This window comes from Oncorhynchus tshawytscha, linkage group LG23 (assembly GCF_018296145.1).
Source record: "Oncorhynchus tshawytscha isolate Ot180627B linkage group LG23, Otsh_v2.0, whole genome shotgun sequence".
In the NCBI taxonomy this organism is placed as follows: domain Eukaryota; kingdom Metazoa; phylum Chordata; class Actinopteri; order Salmoniformes; family Salmonidae; genus Oncorhynchus; species Oncorhynchus tshawytscha.
Window position 1 is genome coordinate 677,828 of NC_056451.1, and position 18,541 is coordinate 696,368.

Sequence of the window (18,541 nt, forward strand, 5' to 3'; positions counted from 1 at the left end):
TTCTTATTTACAACGACGGCAAAGTAGACCTTTAAGTAGTAAAATAAAGGTTAAATAAACATAAATAACCTACAACACCTACGGTAGGCCTACAGTATATCTAAATATTTTTTTTTTATCTCTACATGTAGATCTCCTGATTTAAACCCATTTGAACTTGTTTGGCATCAACTGAAAACATTCATCCTTAACAATACAATTCTCCCCCTATCCTCCTTCTTGGCAAGAGTCTATTGTCCTGCTAATAGCCCATAATGGATGAATGATAAATGACTGTAATTAATCCATTCTCAGACTGGAAACGTTCACAATCCCATTTTCAAGTCCTTGTTTAGAAAATAACGATATTTTAGAGATGATTTTGTTTTCGAATAACCAAAAATGAGCGGTTATAATATGAATAATGGGGGCCATTCTTGTATATGGGGTGAGACAAATAGGCCCTTTTAGTCTTGTCTGGCTTGCCATTCCAAATTAAATTGTAGATTTTTTTTTGCTCATATAATTTAAACAGGTCGCTCTACACCTGACTCTTCGCCAATGCCGCCTGGCAATCAACCAAAAACACTGCATCTACCATGGTATTCCATTTCCAGCGAGACTATTCAAGCCATTGACTCACTGACAGTTGAAGATGAGCGATCGGCAAAGGCAAGTGAGTAAACCCCAACTGCCATCTGTTATATTGGCAAACATGCAATCATTGGAAAATAAAATCAATGACCTACGAGCAAGATAAGACTACCAACGGGACATTCAAAATTGTAATATCTTGTGCTTCACCGAGTCGTTGCTGAACGACGACATACAGCTGAACAACATACAGCTGTATTGGCAGGATTGTATCGGCAGGATTGAACAGCAGCCCCTGGTAAGACAAGGGGTGGCGGTCTACATATATTTGTAAACATGGTGCACCAGCTGTTATCTAAGTCTTGAGGTTTTGCTTGCCTGAGGTAGAGTATCTCATGATAAGCTGTAAGACCACACAATCTACCGAGAGACTTTTCATCTGTATTTTTCGTGGCTGTCTACATACCACCACAGATCGATACTGGCACTAAGACCACACTCAATAAGCTGCATACCTCCATAAGTAAACAGGAAAACGCTAACCCAGGGGTGGCACTCCTAGTGGCCGGGGACTTTAATGCAGGGAAACTTAAATCGGTTTTACCAAATTTCCACCAGCATGTTAAATGTGCAACCAGAGGGATAAAACTCTGGACCACCTTTACACCACACACAGAGACATGTACAAATCTCTCCCTCGCAATCCATTTGGCCAATCTGACTATAATTCTATCCTCCTGATTCCAGCGTACAAGCAAAAATTAAAGCAGGACTCGGTCAATAAAAAAGTGGTCAGATGACGCAGATGCTGAGCTGCAGGACTGTTTTGCTAGCACAGACTGGAATATGTTCTGGGATCCTCCGATGACATTGAGGAGTACACCACATCAGTCACTGGCTTCATTAATAAGTGCGTCGCTGACGTCATCCCCACAGTGACTGTACGTACATACCCCAACCAGAAGCCATGGATTAGAGGCAACATTCACACTGAGCTAAAGGGTAGAGCTGCCCCTTTCAATGAGCGGGACTCTAACCCAGAAGCTTATAAGAAATCCCGCTATGCCCTCCGATGAACCATCAAACGGGCAAAGCATCAATACAGCGTCGGATGTGGCAGGGCTTGCAAACTATTACAGACTACAAAGGGAAACACAGCCGAGAGCTCCCAGTGACACGAGCCTACCCGACAAGCTAAATGACTTCTATGATCTCTTCGAGGCAAGTAACACTGAAACATGCATGAAAGCATCAGCTGCTCCGGACGACTGTGTGATCACGCAGCCGATGTGAGTAAGACCTTTAAACAGGTCAACATTCAAGGCTTCAGGGCCAGATGAATTACCAGGACGTTTCCCCTGAGCATCCGCTGACCGACTGGCAAGTGTCTTCGCTGACATTTTCAACCTATCCCTGACCGAGTCTGTAATACCAACATGTTTCAAGCATACCACCATATTTCCCGTGCCCAAGAACAGTAAGGTAACCTGCCTAAATGAATACCGACCGATAGCACTTACGTCTGTAGCCATGAAGTGCTTTGAAAGGCTGGTCAAGGCTCACATCAATATCACTATCCCAAAAACTCTAGTCCCACTCCAATTTGCATACTGCCCCAACAGATCCACAGATGATGCCATCTCTATTGCACTCCACACTTCCCTTTCCCACCTAGACAAAAGGAACAACTAGGTGAGAATATTTTTCATTGACTACAGCTCAGCGTTCAACACCATAGTGCCCTCAAAGCTCATCAATAAGCTAAGGACCCTGGGACAAAACATCTCCCTGTCACGACTTCCGCCGACGTCGGTCCCTCACCTTGTTCGGGCGGCATCCGTTGGTCGACGTCACCGGCTTTCTAGCCATCGCCGATCCACTTTCATCTTCCATTTGTTTTGTCTTTGTTTTCTACACACATGGTTAATATTCCCCAAATACATGTTCATTATTTAACCCTCTGTTTCCCCCATGTTTGTGTGCATGTGTGTATATAATGTTCAGGTCGTTACTTGTTGGCTTGTATTTATTTGCCGGGTCCGTTATTGCGCCCGTTATTTACGAGTGACCGGTAATTTCACGCAGCTTTAGGATTTGTTTTATACTGGTGCTGTTTGTGGAATAAATGACTTTGTACACTAATCTCTGCTCTCCTCCACTTGCTTCCATGCACCAGTTACCCTCAGCCTGACACTCCCTCTGCAACAGGATCCTGGACTTCCTGATCAGCTACCCCGAGGTGGTAAGGGTAGGTAACAACACATCCACCACGTTGATCCTCAGGGATGTGTGTTCAGTCCCCTCCTGTACTCCTTGTTCACTCATGACTGCATGGACAGGCACGACTCCAACACCATCATTAAGTTTGCCGATGACACAACAGTGGTATGCCTGATCACCGACCACAACGAGTCAGCCTATAAGGAGGAGGTCAGAGACCTGGCCGTGTGGTGCCAGGACAACCTCTCCCTCAAAGTGATCAAGCAAAGGAGATGATTGTGGACTTACAGGAGAAGGAGGACCAAGCATGCCCCCATTCTCATCGACGGGGCTGCAGTGTAGTAAGTTGAGAGCTTCAAGTTCCTTGGTGTCCACATCACCAACAAATGAACATGGTCAAAGCACACCAAGACAATCGTGAAGAGGGCACAACAAAACCTATTCCCCCTCAGGAGACTGAAAAGATTTGGCATGGGTCCTACAGATCCTCAAACAGTTCTACAACTGCACCATTGAGAGCTGGTTGCATCACTGCCTGTTATGAAATATGCTCTGCCTCCTACTACAAAGCACTATAGAGGGTAATGTGTACAGCCTAGAACATCAGAGGGGCCAAGCTTCCTGCTATCCAGGACCTCTATACCAGGCAGTGTCAGAGGAAGGCCCTAAAAATTATCAAAGACTCCAGCCACCCTAGTCATAGACTGTTCTCTCTGCTATCATATGGCAAGCGGTACCGGTGCGCCAAGTCTAGGTCCAAGAGGCTTCTAAACAGCTTCTACTCCCAAGCCGTATTTTTTATAATATTTTTTTAACTGGGTTGTTGGTTAGGGCTTGTAGTAAGTCAGCTTTTAACACCTGTTGTATTCGGCGCATGTGACAAAAACAATTTGATTAGAATTGTTGATGTTGTTCTGGGGTTGATTTGCACTTTTCGCATTCTTAAACGGAAGAAGTTTTGAACCACTAGAGCTGGCCGTCCGGCTAAACTGAGCAATTGGTGGAGAAGGGCCTTGGTCAGGGAGGTGACCAAGAACCCGATGGTCACTCTGACATAGCTCCAGAGTTCCTTTATGGAGATGGGAGAAGCTTCCAGAAGGACAACATTCTCTGTAGCACTCCACCAATCAGGCCTTTATGGTACAGTGGCCAGACGGCTGATTTCTTCTGATTTTCCCATGATGTCAAGCAAAGAGGCACTGAGTTCGAAGGTAGGCCTTGAAATACATCCACAGGTACATCTCCAATTTACTCAAATGATGTCAATTAGCCTATCAGAAGCTTCAGCTGGAATTTTCCAAGCTGTTTAGAGGCACAGTCAACTTGGTATGTAAACTTCTGATCCACTGGAATTATGATACATGGAATTTTAGTTAAATAATCTGTCTGTTAACAATTGTTGGAAAAATTACTTGTGTAATGCACAAAGTATATGTCCTAACCGACTTGCCAAAAGTATAGTTTGTTAACAAGAAATGTGTGGAGTCTTTTAAAATGAGTTTTAATGACTTCAACTGTACATACCCAACCATACATATACATACAAATGTACAAACAGTTAGTCACCATACTAAGTACTAAGACAGCCCTTTTGTGAGTAAAGTCAAGTCCATGAAAAGACTGAACAATACACACAAAGGCATTGACATCATCGGGTGTGAAAAGGCAAAAGCTGAAGTTCCAGCCCTTTGAATACAAAGGAATATTATCACAACGACAAAGAGACATCATAGTCATCTTGGGCACATAGTTCCATTTCTTACGCCAACTATCCTAAGAGTGCCAGCTTTGTTCTTTGACATGATCAATCCACATGTTAGTAAAATGGCCAATGTATGTGTCTTAGAGGAGAAATGTTCTGTTTGGTTTGCAAATTGTGCGCGGTATGCCTCTAGCCCAGTCCAACTGCCAGTCTATTATATCTGACAGCGCGTATAGGCACCTCAATCAGTTAGCAAACCCAGCTTTGGAGAAAATGGGCAGAGAAAATGGTAGATAAAACAGAGAGAATGAGTAGGGAGGAGACAGCATTTGGAGGTGTAGACTGCAGCTCACTGGAATATCATGAGATAACCAAGGAATAAAAAAAAGAATACTGGTCTTCATTAAGCATTAACATTTGACTTGGTAGTCAAATAGCTTTGAAACTCACATTGTACTTTTAAGAAATAAAAGCTGGTGAGAAATTATTAAACTATTGTAATTATTTATTTGATGATCCACTTAAGGGCAACGTGGGTATTCTTTCCATTCTTTCCTGCATACCTCTATTGAGATGGTCTGTGTCATGCCTGGTGTTGGTCAGTCTGTACAGTACAGTATGTAGTCAAACAGTCATTCAGACTATTCAGTAGCTAGCCAGGCCATGACATGTGATCTCACAGTAGAGAGTGGAAAATGAATAGGAAAATCAACACAATAAAAAAGTCTCAATTCCGACCTTCATCTTACCCTCTCTGTGAAGTGCAAAGATGTTATTTGGAGTGTTACAGGGACTGCTTGTGATGTGACAGACAGAAACTACCAGGATTTTTCTGTCTTCCTGGAAGGTCAACATCACAAGACAGTCAATGTTGCCAGTTTAAAATGTCATTTGGCAGGCCAAAAAAAAAAAAAAAAAAAAAACAGCAGGTCATTGTTGTTACAAAATGAACAGTCTAATTGCTTTAATCTCTTGTTTTGTTTTAGCTTTCCAGTGTAAATCAGATTAGTCTTTCTCCCTTATCCTCCTTTCTCCTGACAGCTCCTACTTCTCTTTTTCGCACAGTTGTGCCTGCACACGTTTCCGCACGTAGAAGGCAGTGAGCGCGCTGCAGCATGCCGTGAAGATGAAGAGCGCCACTGCATCATGGGCCAGGTTGCCGTGGAGACGCTCGTAGAGGGGCCTCCGCTCAATGTAGTCTATGCGTGTCGCCTCGATCTGCACCAGGGTGCACAGCACCAGGAACACATGGAAGATCTGGTGGCCCTGGCCAATGAAGTCACATCGCCCGGGCAGCCAGCGCTCTGGGTGGGGGCAGGCAAAGAAGTAGGCGCTCACCAGGAAAAAGATGACCTGGTAGCGGTGGTAAGCCACAGCCTGGTTGGAGCAGCCCCCCTCCTGCTGGTGGCAGCTGTAGATGCGGTGCAGCACGGGACTAATGTCCAGGCAGTAGGCCAGGCCCGAGGGCACCACCTGGAACAGCTTGTGGGCAAATTTGGGCAGCCTCGGGCTGGCATACTTGCCGTAGCAGCAGCCGAAGCACGAGAACCAGGCTAGGAACGCTGCGGTGGGCAGGAAGATCCCTCGCACCCGGGTGTGCCAGCCCTCCTCTATGGCATAGTAAAAGTGAGCCAGGGCGCTGCCATACTGGTAGATGGCCACGCCCACATAGTCCAGGAAGTAGAAGGTGTAGTGGGAGAGCTCGGACTTGGCATTGAGCAGGTGGGCCAGGGCACTGCACGACAGGTAGGTGAAGGCTGAAAGGAGGACAATAAACAGGGGCTGGGCGTGGGGGTCACGGAGAAAATCCACTGTCTCTGACAGCTCCTGGCTCTTGACCAGGATGATAAAGGCGGCGAGCAGGTGGGTCCAAACGTTGAGTGCCTCGTTGTGCCTCTGGAAGAGGGTGAGGAAGTAGTAGCGCCAGCTGTGTTCCGGCTGCCTGTAGCCTCCAAGGATGTGAGGCTCACGGAACACCCAGGGCACATCATGGGCCTTCACGGTGCAGGGCAGAGTAGGGAAGGCTGACTCGAGCAGCTGAGGAATCTGACGGAACTGTTGAGCATTGATGAACAGGCGACCAATCTGCTCCATCACCACGGTCGCCATGGCAAACTAAAGACGGAAGATGAGGGCAGAGAATGAGTTCACAGTCAGTCAATAATATCTATCTGACCATGAGCTGTCATTTCTGATTGCAAGCGAGAGGATTTAGACACTAATCGTGTGTTGCATGATATTACAATGCTTTGCTTTTTTGGCTTTGGCTTAGTAATGGGGGTGGGTGGAGGGGGTAGTTTAGCTTGTTAGATTATTTCATTTAACAGATATCTTTATAATGTCTACATTGGAAATAAAGCAGTGCACTTTTTAAAATTATATGCAATTTAAAAGTTGTATATCATGAAATTTCAATCTGAAATATTTTGGACATCAAAGCAAAGGATGTTTAACATCTCGGCCCGTGTTTTATGATTCTGATTCTTCTTCTTTGAGTCAGAAAATGATACTCATATGATAGGTAAGATGTAGCCTACAAAACTTTGCAGAGAGCCTATCCAACTAACACTAATTGAAAAAAATATATAAAATACTGGAACCAAGACCTAAAAAGAACTGTTGAAGCATAAATAACAAAATTACAGCTAACAAAAATGTAAGCTTAATCAAGTATAAACTAATGTATAGAATATATTATACAAGAGACAAAATACACAAATTCTACAATCATCTCCTTAGTTTTGTTGACGTTGAGTGTGAGGTTATTTTCCTGACACCACACTCCGAGGGCCCTCACCTCCTCCCTGTAGGCCGTCTCGTCGTTGTTGGTAATCAAGCCTACCACTGTTGTGTCGTCCGCAAACTTGATCGAGTTGGAGGCGTGCGTGGCCACGCAGTCGTGGGTGAACAGGGAGTACAGGAGAGGGCTCAGAACGCACCCTTGTGGGGCCCCAGTGTTTGAGGATTAGCGGGGTGGAGATGTTGTTGCCTACCCTCACCACCTGGGGGCGGCCCGTCAGGAAGTCCAGTACCCAGTTGCACAGGGCGGGGTCGAGACCCAGGGTCTCAAGCTTGATGACGAGCTTGGAGGGTACTATGGTGTTAAATGCCGAGCTGTAGTCGATGAACAGCATTCACACATAGGTATTCCTCTTGTCCAGATGGGTTAGGGCAGTGTGCAGTGTGGTTGAGATTGCATCGTCTGTGGACCTATTTGGGCGGTAAGCAAATTGGAGTGGGTCTAGGGTGTCAGGGAGGGTGGAGGTGATATGGTCCTTGACTAGCCTCTCAAAGCACTTCATGATGACGGAAGTGAGTGTCGTTTAGCTCAGTTACCTTAGCTTTCTTGGGAACAGGAACAATGGTGGCCCTCTTGAAGCATGTGGGAACAGCAGACTGGGATAGGGATTGATTGAATATGTCCATAAACACACCAGCCAGCTGGTCTGCGCATGCTCTGAGGGCGCGGCTGGGGATGCCGTCTGGGCCTGCAGCCTTACGAGGGTTAACACGATTAAATGTTTCACTCACCTCGGCTGCAGTGAAGGAGAGGCCGCATGTTTTGGTTGCAGGCCGTGTCAGTGGCACTGTATTGTCCTCAAAGCGGGCAAAAAAGTTATTTAGTCTGCCTGGGAGCAAAACATCCTGGTCCGTGACGGGGCTGGTTTTCTTTTTGTAATCCGTGATTGACTGTAGACCCTGCCACATACCTCTTGTGTCTGAGCCGTTGAATTGAGATTCTACTTTGTCTCTATACTGACGCTTAGCTTGTTTGATTGCCTTGCGGAGGGAATAGCTACACTGTTTGTATTCGGTCATGTTTCCGGTCACCTTGCCCTGATTAAAAGCAGTGGTTCGTGCTTTCAGTTTCACGCGAATGCTGCCATCAATCCACGGTTTCTGGTTTGGGAATGTTTTAATCGTTGCTAAGGGAACGACATCTTCAACGCAAGTTCTAATGAACTCGCACACCGAATCAGCGTATTCGTCAATGTTGTTGTCTGACGCAATATGAAACATATCCCAGTCCACGTGATGGAAGCAGTCTTGGAGTGTGGAATCAGATTGGTCGGACCAGCGTTGGACAGACCTCAGCGTGGGAGCTTCTTGTTTTAGTTTCTGTCTGTAGGCAGGGATCAACAAAATGGAGTTGTGGTCAGCTTTTCCGAAAGGAGGGCGGGGCAGGGCCTTATATGCGTCGCGGAAGTTAGAATAGGAATGATCCAAGGTTTTGCCAGCCCTGGTTGCGCAATCGATATGCTGATACAATTTAGGGAGTCTTGTTTTCAGATTAGCCTTGTTAAAATCCCCAGCTACAATGAATGCAGCCTTAGGATGTATGGATTCCAGTTTGCAAAGAGTCAAATAAAGTTTGTTCAGAGCCATCGATGTGTCTGCTTGGGGGGGAATATATACGGCTGTGATTATAATCGAAGAGAATTCCCTTGGTAGATAATGCGGTCGACATTTGATTGTGAGGAATTCTAAATCAGGTGAACAGAAGGACTTGAGTTCCTGTATGTTGTTGTGGCCACACCACGTCCCGTTAACCATGAAGCATACGCCCCCGCCCCTCTTCTTACCAGAAAGATGTTTGTTTCTGTCGGTGCGATGCGTGGAGAAACCAGCTGGCTGCACCAACTCCGATAGCGTCTCTCCAGTGAGCCATGTTTCCGTGAAGCAAAGAACGTTACAGTCTCTGATGTCCCTCTGGAATGCTACCCTTGCTCGGATTTCATCAACCTTGTTGTCAAGAGACTGGACATTGGCGAGAAGTATACTAGGGAGTGGTGCACGATGTGCCCGTCTCCGGAGTCTGACCAGAAGACCGCTTCGTTTCCCTCTTTTACGAAGTTGTTTTTTGGGGTCGCCGGCTGGGATCCATTCCGTTGACCTGGGTGAAAGGCAGAACACAGGATCCGCTTCGCGAAAGTCATATTCTTGGTCTTACTGATGGTGAGTTGACGGTGCTCTTATATTCAGTAGTTCTTCTCGACTGTATGTAATGAAACCTAAGATGACCTGGGGTACTAATGTAAGAAATAACACGTAAAAAAACAAAAAACTGCATAGTTTCCTAGGAACGCGAAGCGAGGCGGCCATCTCTGTCGGCGCTGTAAAAGTTACGTCAGTCATTGTTGCTATTAATTCTAGTTAGTGCTAGTTTGACCACCAGAGGGCATCTTTGAGAAGCATTTAAAAGTCTTCAATATTGGCTGTACTAGAGAATTGCAAACCTTTTTTTGTAAGAACATAGTATAGGGGATTGAGAGATTGCCAAGACTGAGAGAATGCCAAGAGTGTGCAAAGCTTTCATCAAGGCAAAGGGTGGCTACTTCGAAGAAAATAAAATATAAAAAATATTTTGATTTCTTTAACACTTTTTTTGGTTACTACATGATTCCATGTGTTATTTCATAGGTGTGATGTCTTCACTATTATTCTGCAATGTAGAAAATAGTAAAAAATAAAGAAAAACCCATCAATGAGTTGGTCTGTCCAAACTTTTGATTTGAACTGTATGTCTGAGTTGATGTTGTTTGTCTTTTTTTATGTTGAAGGTTGGGCATTAAGTCCCAGCCAAGGTAATGTCTAGTTTAGTGGATATATATCTGTGAAATGTTAAGTTGTCTATTGTCTAAAATTTGAAATAAAATCGTACAAAAAATATCAGAAATAAAGCAGTGTACTTTAGGCTACTTATGTACTGTATTTTCTTATGTATTATGTATTTTCAGTGTCAGCAGTGCAAATATGTAAATGCTGTAGCCTAGGCCTACACACGGGGTGCATATTAATAGCCTTCAGTAAATTAAACTGCTTCCTCAAACTCCCTCTTGTTACTTCATTTGCATGCATCTACAAAAAGCAGAGCAAGCGAAAGAATGCCTATTCTACTGAGAATTGTATTGCCCTTGTCCTTCCATGACCATGCTGGCGTGGAAAAGGTTAAGGAGACAAGAGGAGACCACGTGAATTACTGAGTGCTAAGGGAAAATGGTATCGTGGAGCAATCGTTGAATGGGAAGAGGATTATGTAACATACTCCCCATCCCCATCCTGCCGGTCTCCACCCTCAGATTTGTACATTGGTTGCATGTCTAGCTGTCTTAAAATATTCATGGCTGAAAAATTGCTCGAGTATAAACGAATCCAGAAGCTTTGAGACTATAGAATGGTATTCTAATGTAAATTATTTGTTCAAGACATCCAACAGTGAGGCCTATTTTAGCCTACTAGCTAACAATCGATAATTGCATGGAAAAAACTGATCAATATGTTATCCTAATTATCGACGTAGCCTAATATGAACACAAATTGGGTATTTCTGTAAAAAGACAGAATTAAGCCGACATATGATCAGGGAGGGGTAAACTGCACACAGAATAGACTTCAATTTCCCATTCTGACAGCTGCTCTATTACATGTAATACTAGATGTACTAAAACAGAGTCTTCTATACAAATGCACATTATTAAAATGGTCTATCGGCATGCACATTGACATTTTATGCGACCATATTCTGGCGTGGCCATAGTGCTGAAAACCATAATAAATAAAGAAATAAGAAATAAACCTACCTGAAGAAGGCAAACGCAGTATCAGTGCAAAACCTTGAATAGTGAATCATTTGGATTATTCATTAATACATCAAATATAAATAACATTGTTTGATCAATAAAATGACTAAAGTATGATTATTCTTGTGCGGGTGGAGCGCCCGTCTGATTTTTATCAAGGCGCAATCGGTAGTCAAAGAGCCACGAGCCTTTGACAAGCAGATGTTCTAACCAATCAGCAGTCAGATATGGTGTTTTGTTCCTGTCTTTTCATCCGATTCTCACCAATAGCGTAGGTCTTATTTGACTGATTGCACACTGTCAGGGAATGAAATGCAGTGTGTGCTCTGAAAATGAAGAATCACCCATTCACCATAAATTATGTATTTGTTTTACTGATTTGAAAGTCTTTTGGAGAGCAGTGTGAGTGTGTGTGTGTGTGTATAGGACTATATTTATTGGTACAATTACTTTGCTAATTTCCTTTCAGCAAAGCAAGATCACTATCAGCTGTTAGCAGCTGTTTGGTTCCCCTCCTAAAACAATAATAGGCTTTGGCATTGACACTTTGTTATTGGTATTTATTACAGTGTCATTTCATTCTAATCCATTCATGATGTGACTTTAAATTTGGGTGTCTACCAGAGTGCTAAACCAATAGATATAGGCCCACAGTAGCTTTGCAATGGAAACTTAAAACTCAGAAGTTAGCCCACATGTGAAATGACGAACTCAGCACAAGTTTGGCTCTTGATGAGAGACCTATTGTACGTTTACCACCAATATGGTTCACAGTAAACTGAAACTAATTTGTATATCAAGTCAAGCAAATTTTTGAATCGCTCCTTAGTCCAGTCACTGTATAAAGGCTCACATTTTCCCTCCTCCCACGTTGTGGGTACCATTGACAATGTGTCTTTGTATGAAACACTGTGGATGCGTCTGTGAAAGGCTTGCATTGTATATACTCAGTCAGACCCAGCCCAGACCTTCGAAACAATTCGCAGAGGTGTCTCAGCTGTCTCCCCTTCTGTGAAGGCTGACAATACCACCTGCTGAGACCTCTTTATGTGGATGGTAATTGTACAATACAAAAACGTTATTGTACAATTACATAAAGTGCACATAGATGTGCACAGCCTACTGTCATATGGTGGATATCTTTCTCAGACTTAACAGGTGTCTCTAAAACAATATAGGCAAGAGCCCAACCAGAAATTTCACACAAGATTAACACATTCTGTTTGCAATTTCAACATGTTTCATGCTTGGTATGTGACTTGGTAACCTGTTTCCAATACATTTCAAATGTATTTAGGAACAAAAAATGCACTCCAAACTAACTTTTCAGGTGTTTGTTTAAGCAAAGATAGGGTAGAAAGCATATTTAGTGTGTTAAAAATCTATTTGTGTTCCAATTGTGTAATTATTGTATTTCCACACATTTGTATTTTTTTATTACTCTAGAAATGTATGGCTTATTTTAGAACTTGCTCAAAGTGCAGGTCTCATACTTGTTGAAGCACAGATGAGATGAGGGAAATATTCAAATGTCTTTTGTTGCTTGGAAGGACTTATACAGTAATATATGTTGTTTATCACATCTGCCGATACCTCCTTAGTATAACATTAACGATTAGCATGACAAATGATTGTGAACATAGCTTATATAGAGGTGCTATAGAGGTGAGGTAGGTTAACTATAAAGGGACCAGAACATGATGTCCAAGAATTTAGGCTGACCAGAGACTTCTCTAAATAAAATGTATTCAGCCTCCTAAGGTTGAAGAGGCACTGTTCGTCACCATTCTGGCATTGCGGAGGGACCATCTGTGGCCATACAATCAGTAGGCTACTACATACCAGCACTCTGTAACCGTAGGCACCAATTCAACCAAATTTTAGACCTGAACGGCAAACCTCCCAGTTCCAATAGAATATGGCATTTGAACACTTGATCAGTGAAACAATTCAACAAAACACATTATGTTCATTTCATTGTTTATAATGATAAAACAATTATTACTCATATGCCCAAAAGACACTGTCTATACACTGCCAAAATGTGTGAAAGAGAAATCTTAATTTCATCTTCCAACTACTGTTGCTCTACATTATAGCTTTGCGCTATTACAACTCGGTGTCAGTAGAGTCAAAGGAATGATTTGCCTTTTTTTACTGTAGCAGTTCGTTATATTTACCAGTACCACTATCAAGGCCTTTATATCACAACATAGATGGAATGAATAACAAGAACATCTAGATAAAAATTATAATGACGAGTAAACAAACATGGCAATTAACTCTATCCAATCTTTAGGTAAAAGATGAAGATAACATAATTGAAATTCTGAGGGTGATATAATTACACTATTCATCCACTATGCTGCATCTACTATGTTGTGGGATTCATTTGAAAATGACTATCAAATTTGCATGACGAAATGAGAATTACCAAAATGGAATTACTAGTGTGGAATTACTGTGTGCACCAATACAGAAGTAAGTAAATGTCTGCAACCCAAAAGCCACAAATAAATGAAGACCATTAATAATCCTTAAGGAGTCTATTGACTAAGTAACATAATTTAAAAATCCCCTTCAAAATCCGTCAGTTTAAAATAGAGATCAGTTTTTTTGTTGCATGGGCTGCGTTTAAATCCTCCGCATCCGCCTGTAGGCCTTCTGCATCTGCGGTGGAAGGTGGCTCAGCTACAGCGGTGTTCATCAGATCAAGAGACATCTCAAAAATCAGTCTACTCACGAAAACTTATGTAGCGCCTACAAACTATTATGACCACTCTATGAAAAAGGAAGACTCACGTACACGATGGTGTTCTCCATTTTGCTCTACGCCCACCCCACGGGACTTGTCTGAAGGTAAACCCATACAAACGAATAGAAGTATGGAGGTTGTTTTATGACAACAAAAATAAGGGATTAAATGTGTTAATACATATATATATTTCCTGAGCTTTCTTATATCTCCTAGATATAGAACACACTTCAAAACCTTATTCCTTATGATTCATTTTTGAATAATTTTTTAATGCCATTTATGAATGTGTTATTCAATGCGTTTCTATGGGCTATTGTCACGCCCTGGTCTTAGTATTTTGTGTTTTCTATATTTATTTGGTCAGGCCAGGGTGTGACATGGGTTTATTTTGTGTTGTGTTTATGTATGGTTTATTTTTGTAGGTTTTGGGATTGTGGCTTAGTGGGGTGTTCTAGCAAAGTCTATGGTTGCCTGAGGCGGTTCTCAATCAGAGGCAGGTGATTCTCGTTGTCTCTGATTGGGAACCATATTTAGGCAGCCATATTCTTTGAGTGTTTCGTGGGTGATTGTTCCTGTCTTTGTGTTAGTTGTCACCAGATAGGCTGTATAGGTTTTCACGTTCCGTTTGTTGTTTTTGTAATGTCGTGTTTATTCGTCATTAAACATGTATCGTATTAACCACGCTGCATTTTGGTCCGACTCTCTTTCGACGGAAGAAAACCGTAACAGCTATATAGTAGTAAAGGACCAATTAAATATTATTAAATCAAAATCAAATAGGCTAAATAATCCATGGTATGACCATCTTTAAAAAAAATCATATGTTAGCTTAGTACCCCCCCCCACAACGGCTAAGACTTTTAGAGGTTTTAAAGAAAAATTTTATTAGCAACTTTATTAAGATCAGATAAACGCAGTTTTACAAGGTACAAGGATTTACTTATATTATGCAATTCACAATGATAAGGACCAATGCATAGCAGTGGCATGCTTCCTTATAGGTAAAAACGCTGCTTATTTCAAAGGTCATAAACTGCAATACACAAATCTACCGGAGGTGGGGGAAGAAATACTTACACATCCACAACAAAAGCAACAATGGACAGCCTAACTAATCCAAACAAGGTGAATAACAATGACAAATATAATACTGTCATTGAACAGAACAAAAAGATATCTTTGCACAAGTTTTTAAAAAATTATTACAAAAGAAAATCAGTTCTCCCCCTCTGGTTTCGTTTCCTTTGCCTTTCGTACCTCCTCAAGCTTCTTATCCTAGAATGAATAAAAACATGAAAATCACATAAGTTATCCTAATTAGTTAAGTATAACTTTGAACAGTGTACATGGAATTTCAACCAACATCCCATTTCCATAACCTGGGCCTTTCAATTTGAAATTCTCTCTTAAGTTCAGGATTGCAGAAAATGACGTCAAGATGACTGAGAAAAATGGCAGGCCAACCTTCTCCTTGAATTTCTCATTGAGTGCTGCCATTCGTGCCGTGCGATTCTCTTTGTTGGCTTCCATTTTCTGATTGAGCTTCTCCTCTGCCGTCTTGCTGAAGTTGTTGTTCTCTTCCATGGCTTTCTTCAGAACTTCCTTCTCGTGCTCTCTCTTCTCAGCTAAGTGCTTCAGCACCTCTGCTTCATGACTCTGATCAAATTATAAAATCAAAGTCACACAGTAAGTTAGTGGTAGGCTAGTGGGACCAAACCTGTGCTAGAAAATAATAAAATATGAATGAACTAAACCTATAATGTGGATGCGGCTCCATTTCCTGATACTTATTTGTGTATATCTGACTAGGTACCTTGCGTCTCTCCTCTGCAGCCTCCAGTTTCTTTTGAATCTCCTCCAGGGACATCTCCTTCTTCTCCTTCGGGGGAGGTAGGGGGATTTCACCCTTGGCATCGGGGGCCAAGATTACCTCAAATGCTTGACCTGATGCACGCTTGTCCAACTCCTTGACCAGAATCTCTGTGAAAATAGTGAATCCAACAATGTTGATACAAGTATATATCAAACTGATAATAACAGAGTTATAACACCTAAACAATACAATAGTATAGCTGATTGCATAAAAGTGACTCCAAATGTACCATTAATTTCTATTGGGCACTAAACAAACAAACAAAATTGTAACTGTCCCAATATTGTTGGAGCTCATTGAAATAGTGTAATAAAGGCCTGTCATGTTAACACTTACCTCCAGAGGATGCCATTTCAGCAGAGTACTGAGGGTTGCTATGCCTGGGAGGAAAAATACAGACAAAGCCATAGGTTTAATGACAGAAAGACAATACATCAAAGATGCATCCATGCGCTAATCAGAAATGAACAGAAACATGGATTGAAAAAAGCAATGACAACTATTGATTCCGAAGGTGGAGAGCCATTGATATGTGCCAAGTAAGAATTCAATTGAGGTTATTGCTGTCTATAAAATGACCGTTGGAGATGGATCACTTGTATTAATGTTAGACATATAGCATGAATGTACGTGATACAGCAAATGATTGAGAATAGGTTTCAAAGTAGCCTTACTGCACCTGTTCAAAACAAGAGCTGGCAAATGTTAAAAATAGTATATTTCAATGGAGACAAAAAGGGCGTGGAAATTAAGTCCTTCACATCCTTGTTAATCAGGAACAAAAACCAGAGCATAAATGAAGCTTACTAAAATATAATTTCTTCTACCTTGCCATGCCAGCAGGTAACGTTTTCTTGCTCAACATTGGATTTGACTATTGCACGAAGACAATAAAGCACCATTGTGAATACAGGTCAGAGAACAATATGAACTTAGCTAGGTGTGGTCTGAATTGCCAGTCAGATTGAAGAGCATTCAAATTCAATCATTGCAATTATTGAGTTAAGCCAATTCCTAGCCAAAGGTCGAGGCGTGCCTAGGCTTAAGACCAGCTTCAAAACAAGAAACCAACACTAGCAAAGGCTGAATACAAGCGACCAACAGTAATCGCAACCTATTCATGTCGATGACAGCATGACAGATTTCAATTTCATAAAACAAAAAACAAATACTACACAATTAGGAATCATTACAGTATTAAAGATTATACAATATCACACATTAACTTGACATAGCTAGACAAATGCCACCGACACTGATATCCATCTCAACCCACCTTCAAAATGCACGAATAGCAAACTGGTGCTGAGGAGACAATGGACTCGGCTGCACTGTCAGCTCAGCAGGGGCACAGACACTGGCTAACAACCTGAATAAATTAGCTAGCTACTGTAGCTAGCTATCTTAATAGTTGGCGGACTGAAGCCCCTCTTCACATGTATGTTAAAGCACAGCAATGTGTCCTTAGTGGGGTCGAAAGTCAATGTTTAATCGTCGACTGACGACATAGGAATTGGGAAAAAGCGCAGACCGAGGCCGAGTGTGATCACACCCACCTAGTCTCCATCACCAGAGTCATGCGCTGGGTAGCAAAACCCGCCCAAATGTTTACGTTTAAGATAAATACAATAATGTATTGTATAATTTTAAAAAATGGTGTAACGTGGAACTTAGAAAAAATCCAAAAACTTGTGACCAAAAATAAAACCGAGCAGTGTGCTAAAGTTAGCTTAGGGCTTGTTAGCTAGCTATAGTAGCTGTTCAGGGCAGCTAGCTTACATGATATGATTCTCAATTACTATACATTTGTAATGACAACTAAGTTACTTACACCAAAAATGACAAACATCACTGAACGCGTAATGACTGCCATCAATATATCTCCAATGATTACCGTTAAAAGCGTTATTTTACCTACCTTCAAATGCTTACAAAGTGGTGTGGTCGCGCCTTCTTCACTGCCTGCCTCAGCACCAAAAGCGCAACAAAAAGGAACGAAGCACAAAAGTCAACTCGTCACATCTCGTGCTCTACTCCAATTGGTCCCAATCGTCCAATCAATAAGGTCGATTTAGGGTGCAATCGTAAATGAATGTTCTCTAGCTACGCTGAAGTCAAAACTCTCTCGTTTGAGTGTGTCAGAGAGCAGAATAGCTGATGAATTTACGAACGCGGTGTCAATAAAGGTTTGCAAAAAAATTGAAATCAAATATTGCTAGCAGCACAGATAGTCACTAACGCTATTGATAGCATGAAAACAGCCTAACTAGCTCTGATAGGGCGATTCAAATGATCAGTGAGGTGTTCTCATTTGTGTCTAGAAGTGGCTAGCAAACTAGTCAACTTTATTTAGCCAGTGAGCTTGGGCGCTTGCTTGAATGCCGTTGTGAGGTCAGAACGCTCAGATCAACCCTACTTCTTGGCCAGGGCGTCCAATGTGCGCTCTGGGAGCGAAACGCTGTGCATTTACGAACGGACCCTAATGTATCGAGGTTCTCGGCTGGAATGAAAACAAAAGCATGAGACAGGGTTCCCAAGATGTATTACAGTAGCCTACCATCATCAACATAAATAGTTACGCTATCGAGCTTTCTAAACCTATCACTCATTCTTCTAAACCCACTGGCGCAACATCGCGAGGACTTTCGGGAACGCTTGCGAGACAGACCAGGCGAGGTCTGGCGAGGGTTCCGGTGTGCGGTTAAGCTCCCCCGTGCCAGAATCCCCCCATCGCGTGAACGCGCGCGCACTCAATTATTCATTGCTGCGACTTGCTTGCTAGTTGTGAATTCTGATCACGTTTGGCTGCGTTTATTTTTTTTATGTCGGTTTGA

General features: G+C 42.3%; 2 protein-coding genes across 2 annotated transcripts; both read right to left on the bottom strand.

The window, feature by feature from the left end:
• Window positions 1-4,286: 4,286 nt before the first annotated feature.
• Window positions 4,287-11,213, bottom strand: LOC112222649 (membrane progestin receptor alpha-like). The gene is made up of 2 exons (XM_024385376.2): window positions 11,077-11,213; window positions 4,287-6,610 (listed from the first exon to the last, which is right to left on the bottom strand). The coding sequence occupies exon 2, from the start codon at window positions 6,602-6,604 to the stop codon at window positions 5,540-5,542; it is 1,065 nt and encodes a 354-aa protein (XP_024241144.1). The 5' UTR covers window positions 6,605-6,610; window positions 11,077-11,213; the 3' UTR covers window positions 4,287-5,539.
• Window positions 11,214-14,692: 3,479 nt separating this feature from the next.
• LOC112223190 (stathmin) lies at window positions 14,693-18,320 on the bottom strand. Its single transcript, XM_024386240.2, has 5 exons — window positions 17,626-18,320; window positions 16,044-16,087; window positions 15,648-15,814; window positions 15,299-15,490; window positions 14,693-15,109 (listed from the first exon to the last, which is right to left on the bottom strand). The coding sequence occupies exons 2-5, from the start codon at window positions 16,057-16,059 to the stop codon at window positions 15,050-15,052; spliced, it is 435 nt and encodes a 144-aa protein (XP_024242008.1). The 5' UTR covers window positions 16,060-16,087; window positions 17,626-18,320; the 3' UTR covers window positions 14,693-15,049.
• Between the last annotated feature and the right edge of the window lie 221 nt (window positions 18,321-18,541).